The following is a 21,902-nucleotide window of genomic DNA, read 5'->3' on the forward strand; positions in this document are numbered from 1 at the left end:
CAAGCTAAAAACAACCTCATAAAAATCCGTGTTCATGCTCTGAAAATACCACACCCAACCTGTTTTTTATTTCATATCTCTTTGTGCCCTCATTCTAAAGGCTTAAATAAACCTCAAAAAGTTCTATATTTAGCATAGCTCATTTATTTGAAACATATGGAGAACGTTCTATTGACAGGGTCTCACTGAAGGGTGTGTGGGTGGTATTTCCACTTAAAAGCTGGAGTGTGAATCGTAATGAAGTGAGGAGGCAAAACGAAAAGGAAGGGAAGGGGGTGGACTCGAGCGCTAGGAGCAATGGGTGTACGAACAGCAAACTCACAAAGCAGGAGTGATTCATTTAAAGGGATTTGGTGCATGCGCCAGATTTAGCCTCTCTGCTTTGCATTTATACACATAGAGAGGATAAAAAAAAGAAGGCTACGAAGAAGCACAGAACGGGGGAGGAGGGAGGTATTTAAAGAAAGTAAGACAGATAAGAAAGTTAACAGGAAAGTTTGTAGATTGTGATCAGGGGATGATGAGCTTGATAGTTTTGGGTGACCAAGAGGATGGACCTTACAGAAAAAAGACTTGAAGACAGGGAAATGTAACGATGCCAGCTGGACGGATGGAGGGATGACAGCGCAGCGTAATTGGATTAAAGGGCAGAAAATTAAAAGTATTTACTTTGTATCCTCCTCCAGCAAATAGGATCCACTGATAGCACGTATTGCTGTTCTGCTGAGCTACGAGAAAGGCAACACTTTCAAAAGAGGCCTTAACTGAATATATACAGTATGCATGTGCATAGACACAATTCCATATAATTGTGTCTGCATCATATATGCATGAGATCTGTAATATAAATAATACAATGCATGAGATGATGCCTGAATGTTATGCACAACCACATGGGCCAAGTCTGAGTGTGGCTCATGATTCTGTGCATGTCATGTTGTAATCTGCTGCTCTGCACTCGTGTTCCCTGGCAAACAAACAGCAACATCAGGTGTGCATATGTGCGTGTGCTTTTGCGGCTGAGCAATCAGCAGCGCAGCTTGAGACCGTGACTGGACTTCGACAGACAGGATGACAACTGCGCACGTGTTGCCAGACTTTAAGTCTTGGACGGGCTGACACACTGAGCGAGATGACTCAAACGCATAAACACCCAGTCACGCAAAACAAAGACACAGCCCAGAAAGTGCGTTTTGCAGCAGCTCACCCTGTGCAAGTCCTGCTCGAACACAGCTTCGTGGACGCTGCACGCAAAGAGCGCTGTGGGAAGGTCGCTCAGATCCATCATCTCCTCCACCATGCCGTCTTGATCACTCTCTCCAAATATCATGTCCTCTTCCTCCTCATCATCCTCCTCGGGATCACTGCTGTAGGCCTCTGAGCCGTTACTCCATGCCTTGGAGCTCTTTCGCAGCATTTTGAAGGCTTTTAGGCAGCTGCTGACAGAAGGGTGGAGATGACAGAGGATGGGGACTGGGAACAGGGTAGGTTTGGGGGTTGGAATTTGGAAGATAAGTTGGTGAGGCTGGATGAATGTGTGTGTAAAAGTTGGCTTAGTGTGAGGTGACAGTGAGATGCGGGTGTTTAACTAGATCTTAGTGGTAGGATGGAAAGGGAAAGTAAGATTAAGAAAAGCAAAACAGGATAAATTAAAGAAAAAGGTTTGCATCCTATTTGTAGGTTATATTTTCTCCCAGTTCAATTATACCATTCCCTCCCAGCAAGGTTATTAGCTAACTAAGACTAAACTTAAAACTAAGATGTGAAAATCATTTTACTTGACTAATTATTAAGGTAAAATTAAAAACTAAACTTTTGAAGAAAATTAAAACTACTGAAACTTGGAAAAAGTAACTTAAATAAAATAAAAATAAAGAGGAAATATCCTCAGTTTTAGGATCTGTTAGTTTAATACAATGCTATTACAGAATTGCTCATTGTTGTGTGTTTTTATTCTAGCACTTGTACTGATTTCCCTAAATCTTGAATCAGACATATTCCCTCGTATAATAATTAGACAGCAATAATTAAAAAATTAAAAGACTCAAACTAACACTGAAACTAATAAAAACGAATCTAAAACTAAACTGAAATAAGAAAACCCACTCATGAAACTAACTGAAGACAAATTGAAATAAAAACAAAAACTAATTAGGAAACACAAAACTATGATAACTCTGGCTTCGAGTCAAATTTTATTACCAAATATTTTAAAGATGATGCTGACTTTATTTGACCCCAGTTACAAAATAATCTCTTCAATCATACAAAAAAAGAAAGATAAGGCATAAAATATTTATTTAACCATCACTAACTGTGAAGAAGCCCTCAAAAAAAAAAAGAGTTTAATTTTCAAAAAAGGTACATATAAATTACTTGTGGTTGACTTACAGTTTTCCTCTTATTTTATATGAAAAATTAAATAATTATATTAAAGAAAAGAAATGGATAGGGGGGATGGTTAGCACCGCCAACGCTGCACTGAGGTAAGAGTGCCATCTAGTGGTATAAATATACACATACACCACAAGATGACACTTCCTGTGAATATTTTAAGTACAATAAAACGCCAACATCTAAAAAAGAAAAAAAAAGAGCCAACTGTCAGATATTTAAAATAACACCGACGAGGAAGTTTGTTTCAATATAACTTCCTTGTAGCAAGACAGGAATGGTAAAAACGACGGCAGCGAACCGGCAACATCTCCTCCCTGTTGTTTAAGAGGATCGTGACATCAAAATTTGCGTTGGGTGTACGCAGAGGAAACCCCTGGACATTACGTAAAGCTCGTGCAATGAATAAATAAATAAATAAACAATACGATTCTGGCGTTAAAGCACTTTGCTATCGATACCAAAGATTGTTTTTAAGCCTCAACAAATTTCAATTTTTATACAAAAGTTAGCACACAAACACAGACGCGCGCAGAGGATGAAGTTACTCTTTTATTTTTTTCCCTCTGTAATCGCGTCCCATGCAAATATTTCCACTCACCTCCCTACTGTCAGCGAAAGCGACCGAAACAACCCATTGCAAGCGCACTTACATCAGGATTTTTCCGGTGACTTTGTTAAACGCAGCAAATAGAAGCTGTTCGTGTTTATTTTGAGGCTGTTGACGGAAACGTGGGTGTTTGTTATTACTGGATTATTTCACTCCGATGCAGCCTACTTCCACCGTCTGGATCCGCAGGTGGGGCCAATCAAATATGCGCGTATGCTCGCAGCGACCAATCAACGTGCTGAAAGGGGAGGACGCTACAGCAGCTTCATGATTGGTGGCGGCCAAGCAGCAAAGATGCACAAAATCCGCTGCTGTATGGGGTCAGAAGGATTTCTTAGAGTCATATCAGTCAGTAAGGATCGCTTTGCTATCTTCTGCATGTTTTAGCTGAATATATACACATTTCAGTGTTTCTAGAATCAATTGCTGTTATTTTTCCTCTATCTACCTGTTGCTCAGTCAAAATAAAGTAGCTAAGCTTTGTGTCTTTTAACTAGTGAAATGTAGTTCTGAAGATTTTACAACGGTTATCAATTCAAAAGCAGATTGCATGCTATAATACGATAATATTGGTATTATTGTGGCTCCAGGCCAAAGTCAAATAGAGGCATTGATATACATTATATCAGGGATGTCTAACATAATTTTACATTGTGGAACATGTGCAGTCAATTTTGAGCTTAAATCCCTGAAATATTTTACTATAAGAAAAAGAAATGCAATTTTCTGCAATACATCTCAGGTTTTCTTCATGATGTAGAAATGATGCTTTGACTTTAAATTAGAATAAATAAATAAAGGTTCTGTTAAACTGCCCTGCAATTATAAAACGGAAAATGCTTGCTTGTCCTATTTTTTATGGTTATTTTCATGGTCAACCTACAGCAAAAATCTTAAATTTCTTTCTGTCATGTAATTGTTTATCTTTTACTTTTACTTTGGTGTAGTATGAGTGGCGATGGGCAGCTAGAAAAGCCGTGAAACACATGAAAATGCAGTTAAAAAACAAAAATGTATCCCTTCCTTCACATTTTCCAAAGTCTTTGGTGGGCTGATTCTGGCGCCTCTGCATTATATGTACAAAGTCATCCCCATTATATATAAACCGGCTTTAAAATGGAGTTGGTTCCCCCTTTGCGTGATTTTTTTGCCCATTTATTCAGAAGAGCATTTGTGAAGTCAGTAACTGATGTTAGATGTGAGTTCCTTGCTCATAATCTTTGTTTTAGTTTAAGATTTTTGATCAGGTTTAGACCAGGGCTTTATGTGAACCACTCAAGTTCTTCTGCACTAAACTTAAATGCTGGAACAGAAATCGGCCTCCTCCAAACTTTTCTGACAAAGCTGGGACAATATGCCTGTCCAAAATGTTTTGGTAAGCTGAAATATTGGAACCAAGCCAACCCCACAAAAACAACCCTGTAGTACAATTGATCCTCCACCAAACTTTACATCTGGCAGCTAGGTAAGATCCTCATTCCAAACCCAAACTCATCCATCACACTGCCAGACCGAGAAGCATGATTTGTGACTCTACAGAACAATAGACCTTGTTTCTACTGCTCCAGTCCAGTAGTGGCTTGTTTCGCACAACTCAATATGACACTTGATGATGTAAGGTTTGCCCGCAACTGCTCTTCTATGGAAACCCATGCTCTGAAACTCCTGGCACAGTTTTTGTGTTGATGTTAATGCCAAAAGACGTTTGGAACTCTTCCATTAATGAGTCAAACTGAATTCTAGACACTGTGACTATGTGCTGTCATTCCTAAACACTTCCATCGTGTGTTAATACCACTTAGAGTTGATTGCTGAATATCTAGGAAGGAAGAAATTTCACAATCTGACTTCTTGGAATAGGGGCCTGCTATTACAGTAGGGTGCTAATGTTGAAGAGTTACATCAATGTCATTTTAAAACCACTAATGTGAAGAGTTGCAATTTAGCCAACAAAGAGCTAAAAATGTATCAGAAATCCCATAAAGCACAACTCTGACCAAACAAAAGCTGCATTACGTTAACTTTATGAGACAAGATTACACACCACTGTATATTTTACAATGACAAAAATCTGACATTTACATTACCAGTGCCGTTTTTCAACAGTATCCCAGTTTCATTAGAAGATTAATTATCACCACAATAACCACATACTGAACAGTGTTAAAGCAACGAGCCCTCGGGTAGCTGTTCTAATAACACTGATGAGATGCAGTGACCCATGTGCAGATGGCAAGTGTCTTAAAGTGCCACTTAGGCAACAATCACTTCATCTAATGATAAAATTGCATTTGAAAGACACTGCAGAAAAGAGTAACACTAACTACGTTTTTTATTTCTAGATTTGGGTGTTCTCAAAAACTCCCATGTGTTGAAAAGGGACAACCAAAAGTTACAAGTTCAATTGACAATGTGCACCGTTTTAGCTGGACAGCTTCATTTTTTATATATTCTGTTATTACACCCATTTTACTTATTAATCTTAAGATGCACATTTTTAAGATCCCCCAATATGAAATTACTGCAACTGTACTTCTGATTAAGACAGTCCCTGACAGACTCCCCTCACCTTTTATCAACAGATGTTCTACAGAATTTGTAGCTACCATCTATACAATAAATGATCCAGTTCAGAACCAGATTTCAAGGCACGTTCAAAACTTTTAAGATACGATTAATAAATACATAATAATAAATTAAGACAACTGCAACCCAGTGTTTGGTCACATTAAGAAATGAAACAGTGCAGTGCACTCCCAGGATTAAGAGAAGGCAGAAAACTGTGCATGGAAGACAGTTGGAGGGAAACATTTAAAGCCAAAATATAATTTGACAAGTCTGAGAAGCTATATTATAAACAGCCATGGTTTGAGTCCTCCATGGAAGAACAGATCATTGTATGGCCCCATTGATAAGTGAATGGGAACAAATTGCTAACTATTTGTGGAGTGCTCACTGGAGGTATCCGAGATGACATCAAGTATAAGGTAGGCAGCTTCAAGGCGCAACACTGTCTCTTTTTCTCAAGTGAAGTTTGCAAACCCATCAAACAGTCTTTGGGTTTCTTCTGTTCATTCCTGTAATGAATACAGCGGACAGCTTTTAAAAAACGAAAGCTTTCCAAGTATGTGCACAGGAGCGTCAAGCCAGAGCTGGCCTTTTGTAGCTACTTGAATGTTATTAATTGTTGAATGGAGGACTTGGGAATCAGGAGATGCACTCATGTTTAATCTCTCTTTATGGCAGGATGGCCTTGTGATGCATCACTGGTTCTAGGTCCGAGCGGTGGCGTTTCCAGGTGGACTGGGAGAGGAGCAGGAGCCACTCCATTGTTATTGACAAGAGTCCCATAGGAGAAGGAACCACTGTAGTCTGGCTGAATGACTGGGCCTTTGTCGTGGATCGTCGGGACACCTGATAATGGAACGGACAGGCAAAGGTTCTTAACACAACTTCAGCAGAGCTAAAATGCCAATGCAAGCCTGCGTAGCTTGAAATCTCAGAAGACACAATTTATGATGTTTATGTTAAAATTTATACAAACCATTGCTCATATTCAAGGTGACGCACGGCTCAAATATCCTTGCCTTTTTCTTGGTTTTGGTTATAAGGAACACTCCAAGGAAACAAACTGCAGATCTGTACAAAGCACAAAACAAGCATTTACATTTATTAATTTTTTTAATACAAAGTTTTACTGCTTGGTATTTCAAAGAGATACTGTATAACACATTTCTGCCAAGCATGTTTTTATTGTGTTTATTAGTATAAAAACAAACAAACACACAAACAAAAAAAATGGCGATATTAGGACAGGTGGCCTAACAGCATGCACAACAGTGAGTGACTGAAACCAAAGCAGTCAGAAGTCTAATTTAAAAAACATTCTGCTTATGATGAATGATTACTCACCCCAACAAAAACATGCAGATGTGAAGAATGTCTTCATTGCTAAACTCCAAGTAAAACACAGCTCCTGAAAACCAGAAAACAGCAAATCTTTAATGACTTTGGCATTGTTACTCTAAAAGGCGTGTAGCAGAAATAAAGCAGGTATGGGCTGCAGATGATCTATTAGACAACTATTAGAGTTGCGCACACAAGTTAATCCGATTGAAAACAATGGACAAACCAGCAACAAAGAAGGACATAACTCACCAGCCAACACGGCAAAGAAGGTGGAGAGGATGTAGTTGACACTCGCAACGAGAGAGGAGTCGTGCAGCTTACAAGCTTGGGAGAGAAATCTAGGACGACGGTAACAAACAAAAACAGTGGTGTATTAATTATGCTTATCTACTGGGTCCAATTAAAACCAATTTAAAACAAACAAACGAAAAAAAAAAAAAAAAAAAAAAGCAATCAAGTGATGCAAGTTCACCCTGCTTGGAAGATCGCTGACGCCACCATGCACACAAACATGACGCTGAAGATCGGGTAGTTAAGCTGCATGGTGCCTTCGATGGTGAGAACCAACATGCCTGACACAGCCTTCACTGTCAAGACTGTAACTGAGCCTGTGTGCCAAAAGTACACAAAGTAGGTAAGCAAATAAAGGCGACAAGGAGCGACAGCTTTGGTTCCATTTAAAAATCTGAAATGTGACAATGTATCCTAACAAACATGATAGCAGCTTGGTCGGAAATTGATTGCTTCAATGCAGGACACTCACCCAGCAGTGCCACCAGTAGCAGAATAATAATGAGGTAGTTAGCTTTGCGCTGTTTGTAGAAGTATAAAAGCAGGCAGAATGTGATAATCTCCAGGAGCTGTCAGTTAGGATACAAACAAGAATAAACACCAAATTAATGCCATATAGAGAAAAAACAATATATGAAACACAGGAAAGTCCAATAATAGGACAATTAATCTTACAGACAGAGACAAATGTGTATGCAGAATACCAACAAGGATAAAAAGAGCTGGTCATTTTTCTGCATTTAGTGCAAGGTTGTGGATTATAATGATTGTGTAAAGGGACGACCGAATTAAAAAGGAACAGAAGGTAAAACAGCCTTGCATTAGGTGCCAATTTGATGGAGCTTGTTGGCTCATTTATTCTTACCAGTTTTCCAAACTACAGCCTCAACATTAATCACAACACTGTGGTCATCTGTATGGTTGAGCTCCCTTTAAGAGATTTGTTTTAGCACAACATACAACAGACATGACATATACTAGGCTATTTAAAAGTGTCACTGCTTCATATGTCACGCTCTATATGTTAAACTAAGAACACCACATCTACAGACAGGAACCATTTGAGAACTGTCTATCTAAGAGAGATATCTCACCAGATACAGGAGAACAGGCCATCCAACAAGGTGCTTCACAATGTTAGCTGCTATAAGTTTTTCATGAGAGTTCGGTCCAAATGATACAAGGAGGTATGCCCCTCCAATAACAAGGATGTAGCCCAGGAAGACGAGGCCGTACTGCTCTGAAATATCACCAAGTGAAAACCGGATCTTATTTACTCTGTACAGGACAAACTCTTTGGATGTATAATTTCAGTCAGTAGAGCAGCAAGAAATTAGCATACAATGTCACAATTTCAGTTCACATGGATATTCTGAACTTACTTGCAAAGTCCTTTGGTTTCAGTCTCTCACGCAGGAAAATGAAGCCCAAAATTGAGCTAGCTGGAAAGCAATTTCAAAGGGAACAATCTGAACTTTTAATTCAAGCTCTCCTTTTAATTTGTTCTATTTTTATAAATAACATATTGATTAAGGTTGGAATATGTATCTGTAAAATGCAATACATATATCTGAAAGTGGAATAAATACTTACTCAGGACTGACACGGCATTGAGAGGGGCTACAATAGCAAGAGGGGCAAACGCATAAGAGACAAAGTTTGCTAGCTCCCCGAGACAGGTGAATATAAAACCCGACCACCAGGTTTTAGTGCGATAGAAGGCACGATGCTCCTTTGTTCCTGCTAACTTCACATGGCTGTATTTCTGCAAACAAAAGAAAACATGCAGGTAAAACACAGCTGTGACAGCGTAAGCAGAAAATTTACACAGCAGTACACGGTGCAAAGCAAACATAAACAAGGCCTAAATCAAACTATAAAAGAGAACATTTAAATAAGGGATGTCATGACAGCATATATCATTTATTCCACATAATTTTTAAATCCTGTAATGACCTAGCCTCACCTAGAAGCTAGAGGACATGACTCACAAAGGGCATGCACAGACAACATTGATAACATTGTGTATCAATTTAAAGACGTGAAAGTTTTTTCAAGGAGCCATGTACCTGAACGGTTAAAGAAATGCTGACAAGCACATTTCCAAAAATTGCAAGTAAAGTCCCGATGAGGTTGTCCTAAAAAGAAAGAGGAAAGCATTTATTAAAATTCACATATTCGATCAAAGTTAAATAAACACACTTTAAATCTATCTTTTTAAACCCCAAGGCAAAAAGAAAGAGAAGTTCGCTTTTTCATGGCACAACTCTTTGTGAACATTCAAATATATAACGCAGAGTGATTAAAGCGGATGCGTTGGCAGTTTTGTCTATAACAAATGCACAACGTGTCCGTCTAGTCAGATAAAACGAGACTTTGAATGAATCTAGATAAAAAATACAAAGCAGAAGGCCAAGACGTAGAAGTTGGACTTTAACCTAGACCAGATGAACAATACTCGTGCTAAAAGCCACTCGTAACACTACAACAAAGAAATAAGACGAACAGGAATGGCCATAAGGGGGATCCCGATTACGCCCTGCCACCACTATTACAAAACAATAACAGGAAACAGACTTTGTAGCTCAACTTTTGTTACAACCGTAATTTTTAAAACCTTGAAAACAGCGCTTTTGTATGGGTTTAGACACCCGCTACTAGAGCAAAGAGGTAAACATACAGTATTAATAGTCGATTATACATTAAAGTACTGTTTTTAAACTAAGCGTCTCACCGTGTAGGACCCTATTTCGGCTCCGTTGTAGTCCATTTCTGTTAGATACACACGCGTTCTCGGAAAGGTACCAGATATTTCACCTTGTCCGGTTGCTTCTGATTTGACGTAAAGTATCTATCGCTCATTTTTGTGCGTGTCCATTTTTCTTTTTTAGCTCTACACTCAGAAAGACACCATCTTTGAGACGAGGAGCATCTCACTTCCGGATTGAATTCACCTGTTTAGTGACGGAAGCCAGTCGGTTTAAACCACGTGACCGCGCACGCTCGCAGCTTTTATTAACAAACTAGAGGAGGATGTAGCCGGTTTAAGGCGTGTCTGATTCTTATTGTACGCAGTGACTTTTAACCTTTTTTTGTTATTCTTGCTGCCTTTTTTTGGCTTCTCTTATTAGTTACTGTAGTTCAGCACTTAGTTAGCAGTACCGAATGCGAACACTAGGGTGTGCTATTGACTTGAGATTTAGCCAACAACTTTTACAGCAGAGAAACGAGGCTCAAATACCATTACAGTTTTTTACAGACGCTAGGACACATTTCTCAATACTTAGGTCACGTTTGCAAAACTCCTCACACAGTGAGCACAACAGAAGTCTATGTGGGCTAAACTGAGGACCAGTTATCATTGTTTTGGCACAAAATGCATTCAATGACTACAACAAAAGTGACCTAAGTATTGGGAAATGTGTCCTAGCGTCTGTAAAAAACTGTAAATTCTTAAATTGTTTTATTTAGAGCAATGTCACACATCTATTATCAATTGTATATATTAAGTACAGTGAGACCAGGAGGGAACACTTTCATCTTTGCAATAATTTTTTAATGAAAAACAACCTGCCAAAAAAGCCATCATTATTACAATCTTACAATCATGACTAACGTCAGTGGTATGTTTTCTGTTTTCTCTTTGTCATTGCAACAGGGAAGGAGTGACAGTACAGTACGTCAATTACTTTTGTACTTTCTATAAAAGTAGCATTGAAAAAACAAAAAAAAACAAAGGTAGGTCAAGGGTGTGAGATACTGTTTCAACAATCAGGAGAGTTTTCTTATATATTTATATATATATATATTTCAAAATGAGATTCGTATCATTTAAGAAACCAGTGAATCATTATTTCCATTCCATGCAACATTGCCCAAAAAGAAAAAAAAACCCAACTGTGGTAACTCCAGACATTTTGTGAATGTTTTCTATGCATCTTTTCCCATGAGTTAGCTTTTTAATAAGTAAGAACTATCCTAAACTAAAGCAGCCTGCCAAAATTACAAACTCAACACAAAAAAGATATAATTTTATATTTATACCTTCATTAATCTTCAAATGATAATTTCAGAATCTTGCCTTACGCTCCAAATTAATTAATAACGTTTAAATTTGTTAGTAACACTCCTTTCATTTTATTTGCTAACCAGTAGAGGGAGAGAAACGCCACATCTATGGGAGCTTTACAGTTCTTTGAGGTTTGTTTGGCATTTTTTGTCACGGTTCGCTTACAGCAACCTCACAGTGTAAATACTAGAATGCATGAAAGAGAATAAACATGAGTTTCTGACAGTCTTCTAACAGTCACTGACAGGCGTACTGCGTGAACATGTCATAATCATTTTTCCATGCCTATTTGCTGATATTTTCCACTTTCAATTGCCAAGAACGTCCAAAACCTTATGATGAAGTCTACGGACAACAGTTGCACAATTGCAGGGCTCTTTGTGCATATACTTGTAGTGGATTGTTAATGCAACGTACAAATATTTTTTTTCTTTAAACCACAGACAAACACACACACACACACACACACACACACACACACACACACACACACACACACACACACACACACACACACACACACACACAAAAGAGGGTTTTCTTTGCTTTTAGTGCGTGCCGCAGATTAATGACAACAGCTCATTAAAGACTGACTTACGGGAAAGAGACATGGTGTTATGGACTGCAGCTATTTATTACTTCAACAGTGATTACAGCTCAGTCACTGTCAACAGGTGCTTCATCCTTAGGCTGTAAACAGGTGCACGCAGGTATGCAGGTGAAATTTTCCACAGTGTTGCCTCATGAAAAGAATGAATTATGAGGCTGCTTCAAAATGTAAAGCAAATATTTATATATATAAAAAAAGCAAAGGAAGGCATTAAAGCAAAGTAACCATTATTAATTAGCATAATCATGTTTACTAATAGGAGCACTGAGAGACTAAATTTTGTGGGGAATTAGGTTTTTTTTTAAGATTAGTGTATCCATCCATCCATTCGCTTCCACTTATCCTTTTCAGGGGTGCTGGAGCCTATCCCAGCTGTCATAGGGAAAGAGGCAGAGTACACCGTGGACAGGTCACCAGTCTGTTGCAGGGCTAACACAAAGAGACACAGACAACCATTGGCACTCACATTCACATTTATGGGCAATTTAGATTAATCAATTAACCTATCCCCACTGATTGCATGTCTTTGGATGGTGGGAGGAAGTTGGAGTATCCGGGGAGAACATGCAAACTCTACACAGAAAGATAGTGGAATTGAACTCAAGACCTTTTTGCTGTGTAGCAACAGTGCTAACCACCGTGCTGCTTAGCATCTTGTTTGTTTAGGTTTACTTCGCAGTTAAGTTAATTGAAAAGCTCATGTGATTTAACTGCAATCTGAATTTTTAATGAATAAAATAGATATGCAAAAAAGTTGGAAATTAACAATAAATGATACAGTTGTAAAGAGTGTAAAAAAAACAGTAGAAAAAATAATTTTGATGAAAAGTCAGAAACTGAGTCAAAGTAAATGTGCACATGTGACACATAAAGATTCACTGATCCCTTGTCATTTTTAAATCATTTCATTGTAATTTTTTTGCATATTGTCAGGAAAAGTAAAGATTGTTTTGTGTCGCATTTAATGTAATTCAGTGCAGTGCCTTATTGCATTTGAACACACTTAAAAACATTAAAAACATTATATGTTTTTTTTTTAATAAATAGAATACAAACATCGCCATAAATATATCAGATAATTAAACTTACCAGTTTCCATTAGTTACTTATTAGTTTTAATGAAAAAAATGTTAATGCTCTTCAAACAAAAAATTAAAATGACTTATAATCTGTTTTTTCCATCTTGAGACCCAGCTCGGTCAGAGGTCTTTGTAGGCAAAGGTGTGTACCTCTCCTAAGACTAGTGGTCATGCGTGGTTAGTGGGCAGACCTGTTCAATGACACCTCTGATAGCTTTGAAGGTAGGCAAATAAACGGATTAACAGGCTGTTGTGGATAAATCACTGAATCAGCAAATCAGCATTTTTAAAGCATCCACAGCTGGAGAAAACTATTCTTTTAATTATACTGAATTATACTGATTTCATTTGCTCTTGATTATTTAATTAATTAGCTCATTTTTAATGAAAAGGGAGAAAGTAAAAAGCAAAGAATCAAAACATAAATTTGTGACCATCAATCCAAACGCATTTTGCTATTTATTTATTTGAAAATATATGTGTTAAAGAAAGGCAGTAGATCTTTATGTTTTAGCAGCAGCAAATGTATGTGGGTTGTTTTTTTCCGTAAAATAATGAAGAAAATATTCATTCTCTCTCTTTTTTAAAAATAAAGTCCTTCAATAACTGTTTTGCCTACGTTCGTTTAATCCCAGCGTAGGATAACTGCTAAAGATAAGTAAGAAAACCAAAAAAAATAGGCACTTTATTCCTATTATTTTCCTTCTGTGGTTTTAAATATATAAAAAAAACAAATTCTCAGAATGTTCTGTTCTTGGACACATTGTTTAATTTCTTTATCAGGAGTTATTAGGCATAACTACTTTTTACATTTGCTTGTTTTGGTGTTGAAACTAGACAACGGGATTTATCATTACTTATTTTCTTTTTTCGATTTGTGTTCCAGAGAAGTTTCTGTGATATTTTTAGACGTTGTTGCACCTTTACTGCCAAGTTACAGTTCCTGCATGTTTTTTAAAACAACAAAAACAACCTTTAGCATAGCATACAAGGGCTGTGGAGCTTTTCCTGGTAATGCATCCTATAATTTACATTTCAAACTTTCCAAAATACTTTAGCATTATTCTCAATACCCTAAAACATATCTTATTATGTCCATGTGTTTACTTTTCCAAACAGTCTCATAAATTTCTTTCTATTCTGCCGGCTCCATGTGATGCGTGGGTGCTGTCCACCATCTCTGAAGGAATGCATGAACGTTAGTGTGGCAGAGTGCATTTAATAACTGCTGGGCCTGTTTTAAACCAACCAGACCAGCATCCTTGTGTAATGGGTGAAGAATGTGCGTACGTTAGATAGGAAAAGGGAATGAACGGGATGCATTCATTGTTGTATGGCACCCTAGTTACTGGAATCACTTCTCCATAAGGTGATACTCCAAGTTGTTAAGGAATGTTAACACGTTATGAAGTGGTGGTAGAAGAGCAGGCTTTTCCTAAATCCTCTGCAAGTCTGGGCTTGTGGAGAACACCTGTAGCAATGAACCCAAAGTGACAGTGACAACTTTACAAAGAATGCTGCATTTAATATTTGAGTGTAATCAAGTACAACTTGTGACCGCGGGTGTAATGCTGGTTGCGTTAACAAGTCAAGTTTTTTGGGCATCCATCCAAGACTCTGGTTTCGATAACATTGTGCGCATCTTGAGCCATCGTCTAAACCGGATCAAGTAAGCTGTGTGACAAAAGATATTCTCAGAAGCGGGTTTTAAAAAGAATAAAAACACGGATATCAACTCAGGATGAGGAGGATGAGGAGATAGAAATATCCAGTAATCACAATAGGTTTTTAATTCAGGCCGTTTCGTCAGGGCTGAATGCTGGGAAACAGACGGTAGGTACTATTTAGAAATCGCACCCTAAAATTGCACTTTTTATTGCTCACGTTTTTATGTCAAGCACAATTTCTGACAACCAGCGCGCCATTTCAAAGCTTCCAATCCTGTTTCTGCCTATAACAGAAGCACTTATCCGTTTCAAGCTTTGTTACAATTCACAGTGATTATCCCCTTCAGCCAACCCAATTACCTTAAACTCTTTCACATGTGCAGGCCCATTTATACAGGAAGAGACCCTAATTAAGACAAAGCATAAAAAACAGAGTTAATCTTACATTCTAGCGGCACTATGCATGCTGTGTTCAGTAAGAACATCGTTTTATGTGGGTGTCATACCTGACTAACACTGAGTGTGTGAGAGGAAAATTACCGTGTGACATAATAGCTGTAATTAGGGATTTCTTTTGCGTAGACACAAACGAGAGGTTACAAAGGATGAATGTGACATTTCCTCCTGGACTCCATTAAAGATGTTCAGCAAGCAGCAGAAAAGTATTAGTAGGCTCAGCAGGAGTCTAGATTAAATGGCTCTATAGTCTGTGGTCATGGGGGCCTCATATCTACGAGGATGTCACATAATTGCATGTCACTTTAGAGTCAAACTATTTTGTTTTATTTTTTATTGTACAAAATACATGCACCCTGCAGTCAGTCCATTTGTTTTTAATGCAATTTTGTGCATGATATCGCTAATAATGGCTTTCTGTAATTCTACTGCTGTCATTTCAGTCCCCTCTCTTGTTTTTGAGCTTGGTTTTTGTTTTTTGAATCTTAAGCTTTCTTCGGATTTTTTTAGCTAAACGAGTAAAACTGGCGTTTGAGTTTTACGAGCTCACAGAAATATTTTACTTAGTGACTTATGTGAGTGTTGATTGCAGAGAATTAGATATCACAAGCACGTTTGTGTCATGGAACAAAGTCATGACTCACATCTCAGATGCAAAGGCTTAACTCTAAACAATCCCTCAACAGTTAAACTACTTAATGCTTCATGATGGATTATGACCGTGCAGTATTGCATTGCCTCTGATAACGCCTTCGCAGCTTTGTGTACTTGTTACATAAAAAACTGCAACACTCCTGCACTGTTCCTCTACATCTGATCTCACACTTTACAGTATTTTGGCTATAAAGTTATTGCATCATATACCCCGGGTAATTCTGTGAATCGGCATGCAATTGACCCAACCATCTTTTGTCATAATAACCTACACAGTGTTGTGAGAACCCACATTCAACATGGTCTTCAGCCTTGTTCTTTCTATTCTCACCTGCAGTTATGAGAAGAGTAAGATAACACTTTCTCTAAACTCTTGACCCCGACGCACTGTGTATGTTACACATCTCAGATCGGAGCAGTAAGATATTGTGTGTAGGGGTGACTATGGATGAGATGAAGACTTTCCTTATTCTCTCTTTGGTTTGCTTGTGCTGCAATATATTATTTACTTTACAGCTTCCCACTGGTATGGTCCAGTGGCTCATTGTGTAATGCGGAGGTTTGCACAAGTGTCCTGAGGTGTGCATGTTGTACAAATGTATGCAACGTTCTTCTCAGGCTTGGAATGAAACCATACAGTGTGGAGGAGTTTACATATAAGTGTGTGTGTGTGTATGTATCTGTGTGTATAGACAGCATGACCCTGCACATGCTGCCCTGGTGGTTGGTGAGACAGCCAGCTGCAATAAATAAATAAAAAACCACACAAAAAACAAGCTTTTTGTCTTTGTGTGAAGCTGAGAGAAAGAATGGAAAGCAAGAGAGACAGAGAGAGAGATCTTGTCTCTCTGAAATCTGAGCATAGACAGGAGAGCGGAGCGAACAAAAGCCTTGTTTAATTTTCTTTTTTTCCTCTGTTGTCTTTGGTTGTTCCTTCATATTTTCAGCACCCTGTAATCACCGCATCTTGTTAGCTTTGGATTCTGGTTAAACTTGTTGCAGGAGGTGACGACTCCTTCCTTCCTTCCATTCACCCCTACCTCCACCACCCCCCGCATACACGGGGTGGAGGCACATGCACGGGCACACGCAAACATACTCCTCCTCGTGTCTTCTCCAGGCTTCCATTAACACTCATGCTGTAATTTGTGTTTCTTTTAAAACAGGTGACAGGCTGGTTTTATCCTTAAAGGCATGACTGCGTCCTCTTCTTTCTCTACCCCCCCTTTGCACTGGCAGGTGACTCTCCTTTAAGGAAAGACCTAAGTCGCACAATAGCAGGTGCATATCTCCCAGATATGATTCAAAAATACTGTGCTGAGATGGACTCAAGCTTAATTTAATTAAAACAACAATATACACATGTCCATTTACAGTTTCTGAAGTTGATACCTGATCTCTGAGGATCTTCAATTATTCATGCTTCCCTGTACAACCGTCTCCTTTACATATTTTACCGTTTTTCTTTTTACCTGCTTTAAGTTATTTAGAAAATGTTAGTTTTTTTGCCATGGCAAATTCAAATCCAAGTATGATCTAATCAAAACATTTCAGTCCTTGCTATCCCAGTCAGAAGATGATGCTGCACGCTTTTGATGCCTACACCCCAAACGGATCTGACAGATCTCAGTTTTGAGCGTTTCACCCGTCATTCACTCATTTTGTTGTTGGCACAAATGCTAATCATAACTCTCATTTTCTTCTTTGGCAACTTAACACATTACAAGAAGTCAGATTTTACCCTTTACACGGTTCAGTAATACTCACAGAAATCCATTTTCAAATTACTGCTGGCTGGCTGCATTGTTGCAAATTGATGTGTACAAATGAGTGTAACCTGTTTTTCAGACATAAAAGTGAGGTCAGGGCTGAAGTTATTTTTTTGGCAGCAGAGAGTGATTCCTTTGTTTGCAACAACAAGTTTAAGGGAAAATCAATCAAAAAAGTGCTGATTCTTGTTCAGCCGCTTCTCACTTTTCTCTGGAAACACAATTTCCAGACGGAAACACAAATCAGATTAAAAAAATAATCACAATGTAATATTTTTAGTAGAAATTTAATCTCCGCCATACATCCTCATCTATTCTGCTCTGTTTGAAACCACTAATTTCCTCTGTTCTGGTTGGTCATTATTAAACTGAATGGGCTCTGTTTTTGTATATCAATCATTGCACGATTAGTAGCTCAACGACATAACTTTTCAATTCCATCAGCACATCACACTAATCACACTAATTCGCCCAGCCTAGTGAGTCTGTTGAGGTCCATGAGAAAATGACCCACTACCCACCAAGCAGCAACCTCTACAGTTCCTCCAATGACCACTTGAGGCTGGGTCCAATCCAGATAGACTCTCATGTTAGAGTCCCCTGCTTCAAAAATGTAATTGCCATTCTGCCTGAAAAAAATGATTTTGGTCTCTACAGACAAGTTTAATTTGATTTTAGAACTCATTTATTTGCATGTTGCTAAGGCTTAAAGTTTGAGGTGTGGCAGCTTTGATTGACAGCTGCGTTAATCCAGGTGCAGTGACAACATCGCAACTAATCCCAGTCACTGAAATGAAACCTCTAAAGCATTTTTGTCATTTGGGTGCTTTTTAGAGCATTTTTAATGGAATGAAAAGACACACTATATGGGCTCCTGTGTGGGACAACCTCTCCAAGAGGCTCTCTTGTGCTCCAATTTTGCTGGCTATTGTGATTCTTTGTTAATCGGTATGATATTACTGTGTGTATATGTTGAACCCATCTATGGATCTTTGAATGCAAAAGCTAAATGTTAACTTTGAGGCTTCAACATGGTGTGGGACAACACGGTGGATACATCCATGTTTTGTAAACATTGAATTCTGCCCACTCTGGATGTTGGAAATGATGGTTTTATATCACTTATTACAAGCAAAATAAATACCCGAACTCATTATTAATGTTATTTAATTAGCTCAACATGGTGACCTAAATAAAGTAAATATTGAGCATATAAAGCGTGGAAGTTTTTGAAAGATTCAGTTTTTAAAAAGTAAGAGCTTACAAAACGTACAAAACAGAAAAAATTAAGTAAAAATTAAAAACAAAACTGATCTAAATGGGTTTGCAGTGGGGTAAAATGACAAAAAACAAATAATTTATAACTATGGTAGCAGACTTTGGCTACAGACCAAGCCTAGAGGTCACAGGGACCGTGCACCAGCACGTCAATCTTCCTTGTTCCCTGTCTGCAATGAGGCGCACCCTCCTTCGTCTCTTGAGCATTGCACTCTGTGATTGTTCCGGATTATTGAGAAAAAAAGGAGTGCACGGTTCCTCCAATTCTCCGACAAGCCAGGACTTGTAGACTGAAACTGGGCGCGAGGCGAAGAAAGGAAAAGGGAGGGAGACAGAGAGAAATAGATTACAGGGAAGTATCACAGGTGAACATGTCAAAATAATGATCCTCCAACTAATAAAAGAAAACTAATGCAAAGTAACAGTAAATCTAAATATTATCTAAATAGTATAAAATATACTTGTTCTTGGTTTCTAAAATAGGATATAAACATGTAAAAAAAAGTAAAGAGATCACTTTTTACATTTTTGTGCAAATATTTAGTTTAGGCAGTAACTTATTAATATTAACAGATTGCACAAGAGACTGGAGGACATCAAAAAAGTCAAAGTGAAGTAGAGTAAGTGTAATAAATAATGTTCACACTGTAAATACAGGGAATGTGTGTACAAGGATGAAATGGCAGCAAAAAAATGAGTTTCTGTGTGAGCGCTTCATTAGTGAACCCAAGGCAAGGTGGTCTGAACATGTTCCGTGCATTATTTGGGATGAAGCAACAGGCCCTGGAAAGCTCTCCTCCTCCACTATCCCACGGGAATATCACCACTCATCCATAGAAGCACTGGGACAGAGGATGATGGGTGGATGAGGAAAAGAAGGAGGAGGAGGTGATGGGAAGGTGCAGAGAGAAAGACAGATGTTTATCGACAGGGAAAGGTAAGGATGTGTAGACACGTGTCTCCTGGTTTATTTAAGAGTGATAATTGATCAAACCCCCACACATGCCTGTTGTTTCCAAGGAACATGTAACTTTAATATGCACTTACCTGCAAAAATTGTGCAAGATAAATCTAACAAATATCATTTTTCCACATGTCCCATATCTTTATAGACCACTGTCCAGCTTTAATTTTAAATTCTATTCAACACCACCTGATCACATCCTGTATTCACACAATCAATCTGAGGGACAGTTGCTCTTTTGTCTCCTTACACGCAATTGTGTGTAAGAAAACAAAATACTCGTACTAATTGTCAAGCACATATGTGGAGCTGTGATGCTTTGGGTTGATTTTGCAGTTACAGGACCTGGGTACCTGTGGGCCATTTGTCCAACAGTTAAACCTGTTGAAAAAAATCAAGGTGTTGCAATGATCCAGTCAGAGTTCAGACCTCGACCTTACTGACATGCTGTGACAGGAGAGCTGTGCATATGTGAAAGCCTGCAAACCTTACCTGAAGGACCTAACCTGAAGCAGTGTTGTAAAGAAGAGTGAGCCAAAATTCCTCCATTAATAAAGTGGATAAAGTCATACAGAAAATGATTACTTCAAATTATTGCTGCAAAAGGTGTTTCTACAAGCTATAGAATCAAGGGGTAGATTTAGATTCCCACAAAACTGCATACTAAAGTACTACAGTTTCTATTTCACTGGTGAACATTCCACTTTTGGAGAACTAAAACAAAGTACAGTGTTGAACTGCAACAAAAGTCCATGTAGGTAAGGCAAAGTAGTTGCAATTGAATCAGAATCAGAATCAGAATACTTTATTGATCCCTGGGGGAAATTATTTTTTGTTACAGTGCTCCATTTTAAACCAACATTAAGACAAGACAGACAATACGCTAACTAAGAATAGTACAATATATACATATATATACATACATACATACATAAGTCACTTATAAATAAATAGTTGGAAAAGAAACATGTGTAGCTGTAGCAGCAAACAGTGTGTTAAGTGGATGCGTTGTACAGGGAGATGGCCACAGGCAGGAATGATTTCCTGTGTCGTTCAGTGGTGCTTTTCGGTAATCTCAGTCTCTCACTGAACGAGCTCCTGTGACTGACCAACATGTCATGGAGTGGGTGGGAGGTGTTATCCAACATTGTCTTTATCTTGGACAGCATCCGCCTCTCCGACACCACCTTGAGGGAGTCCAGCTCCATCCCCACAACATTGCTGGCCTTACGGATCAGTTTATTAAGTCTGTTGGCATCTGCGACCCTCAGCCTGCTCCCCCAGCATGCAACAGCATAGAGGATCGCACTGGCCACAACAGACTCATAGAAAATCCTCAGCATTTTCTGGCAGATGTTGAAGGACCTCAGTCGCCTCAAAAAATAGAGACGACTCTGGCCCTTCCTGTAAAGTGCTGTGGTGTTTTTAGCCCAGTCCAGTTTATTGTCAATGTGTACTCCAAGGTATTTATAGTCCTCCACAATGTCAACACTGACCCCCTGGATTGAAACAGGGGTCAAGTGTTTCCTGGTCTTCCTGAAGTCCACGATCAGTTCCTTGGTCTTTGCCACGTTGAGCTGCAGATGATTCTGCTCACACCACGTGACAAAGGAGTCGACCTTGACTTGTACTTTCATTTTGACAGTTTTTCTTTGCCTTTTTTCTTTGCAGTTTTTTAAGTTACATTCCAATTCTCACACCAGGCACACACTCTACCTGCTTTTAAAGCTCCTGCCAACTACGGAAACTATGTGTGGAGTAGATATACGAATTATATAAACATGCAACAGGAAGGGGAACATTTGGGGTGTGTCCCTGTGCCTTAAATATGTTTTATGTGACAATGTATCTCATACAATGTTGCAAATAAATATGAAACTAACCCAGCAAACATGTCCGTGTGAGGCCACAGTGGGTAGCTGTTGGTGAACTGTGGGGCTCTGTGGACAAATCCACACTTATCCCATGCAGGCCCCAGGTCGATGTGCCCACACAGAGCACACAGCAGTTTTGGACCCCTATATGGGTTTTCTATAGGCAAGGTCACAATTGGCTCACACTGTGTGTTTCACCACTGGGATCCACTCGGGTTGAGATGTATCTACATTTCACACGATACAGAAGCCCACAGTGTGATTAGCAATGAGTAGCT

The 21,902-nt window shown here is 38.6% G+C and overlaps 2 protein-coding genes across 6 annotated transcripts in view; both read right to left on the reverse strand.

The window, feature by feature from the left end:
- The window catches only part of rcan3 (regulator of calcineurin 3), a 50,929-nt gene extending 47,660 nt beyond the window's left edge, over positions 1-3,269 (reverse strand). Inside the window, exons 1-2 of one of the 5 annotated variants that reach the window (XM_082516428.1) lie at positions 3,048-3,269; positions 1,208-1,436 (exon numbers count right to left, since the gene is read on the reverse strand). In XM_082516428.1, the coding sequence (XP_082372554.1) occupies positions 1,208-1,417 (210 nt within the window). In that variant the 5' untranslated portion in view covers positions 1,418-1,436; positions 3,048-3,269. Of the gene's footprint in view, positions 1-1,207; positions 1,595-2,995 lie in introns of all 5 variants that reach the window. The other 4 variants (XM_082516426.1, XM_082516427.1, XM_082516425.1 and 1 more) reach the window with 4 other exon arrangements.
- A 1,743-nt stretch (positions 3,270-5,012) lies between these two features.
- nipal3 (NIPA like domain containing 3) lies at positions 5,013-10,188 on the reverse strand. The gene is made up of 11 exons (XM_082516410.1): positions 9,939-10,188; positions 9,274-9,342; positions 8,798-8,969; positions 8,587-8,646; positions 8,299-8,444; positions 7,677-7,773; positions 7,386-7,521; positions 7,163-7,251; positions 6,917-6,980; positions 6,549-6,643; positions 5,013-6,418 (listed from the first exon to the last, which is right to left on the reverse strand). Exons 1-11 carry the CDS (start codon positions 9,972-9,974, stop codon positions 6,231-6,233), a joined length of 1,152 nt encoding a protein of 383 aa, XP_082372536.1. The 5' UTR covers positions 9,975-10,188; the 3' UTR covers positions 5,013-6,230.
- Positions 10,189-21,902: the final 11,714 nt, after the last annotated feature.

Source organism: Aulonocara stuartgranti, assembly GCF_965226115.1.
Source record: "Aulonocara stuartgranti genome assembly, chromosome: 19".
NCBI lineage: Eukaryota > Metazoa > Chordata > Actinopteri > Cichliformes > Cichlidae > Aulonocara > Aulonocara stuartgranti.

Coding starts and splice junctions, on each gene's coding strand:
- nipal3 (XM_082516410.1), bottom strand. CDS start 9,974: ATGGACTACAACGGAGCCGAAATAGGGTCCTACACG. Junction 8,647..8,797: donor CAATGCCGTGTCAGTCCTGA/GTAAGTATTTAT, acceptor ATTGCTTTCCAG/CTAGCTCAATTTTGGGCTTC. Junction 6,644..6,916: donor ATCTGCATGTTTTTGTTGGG/GTGAGTAATCAT, acceptor TGCTTTGTACAG/ATCTGCAGTTTGTTTCCTTG.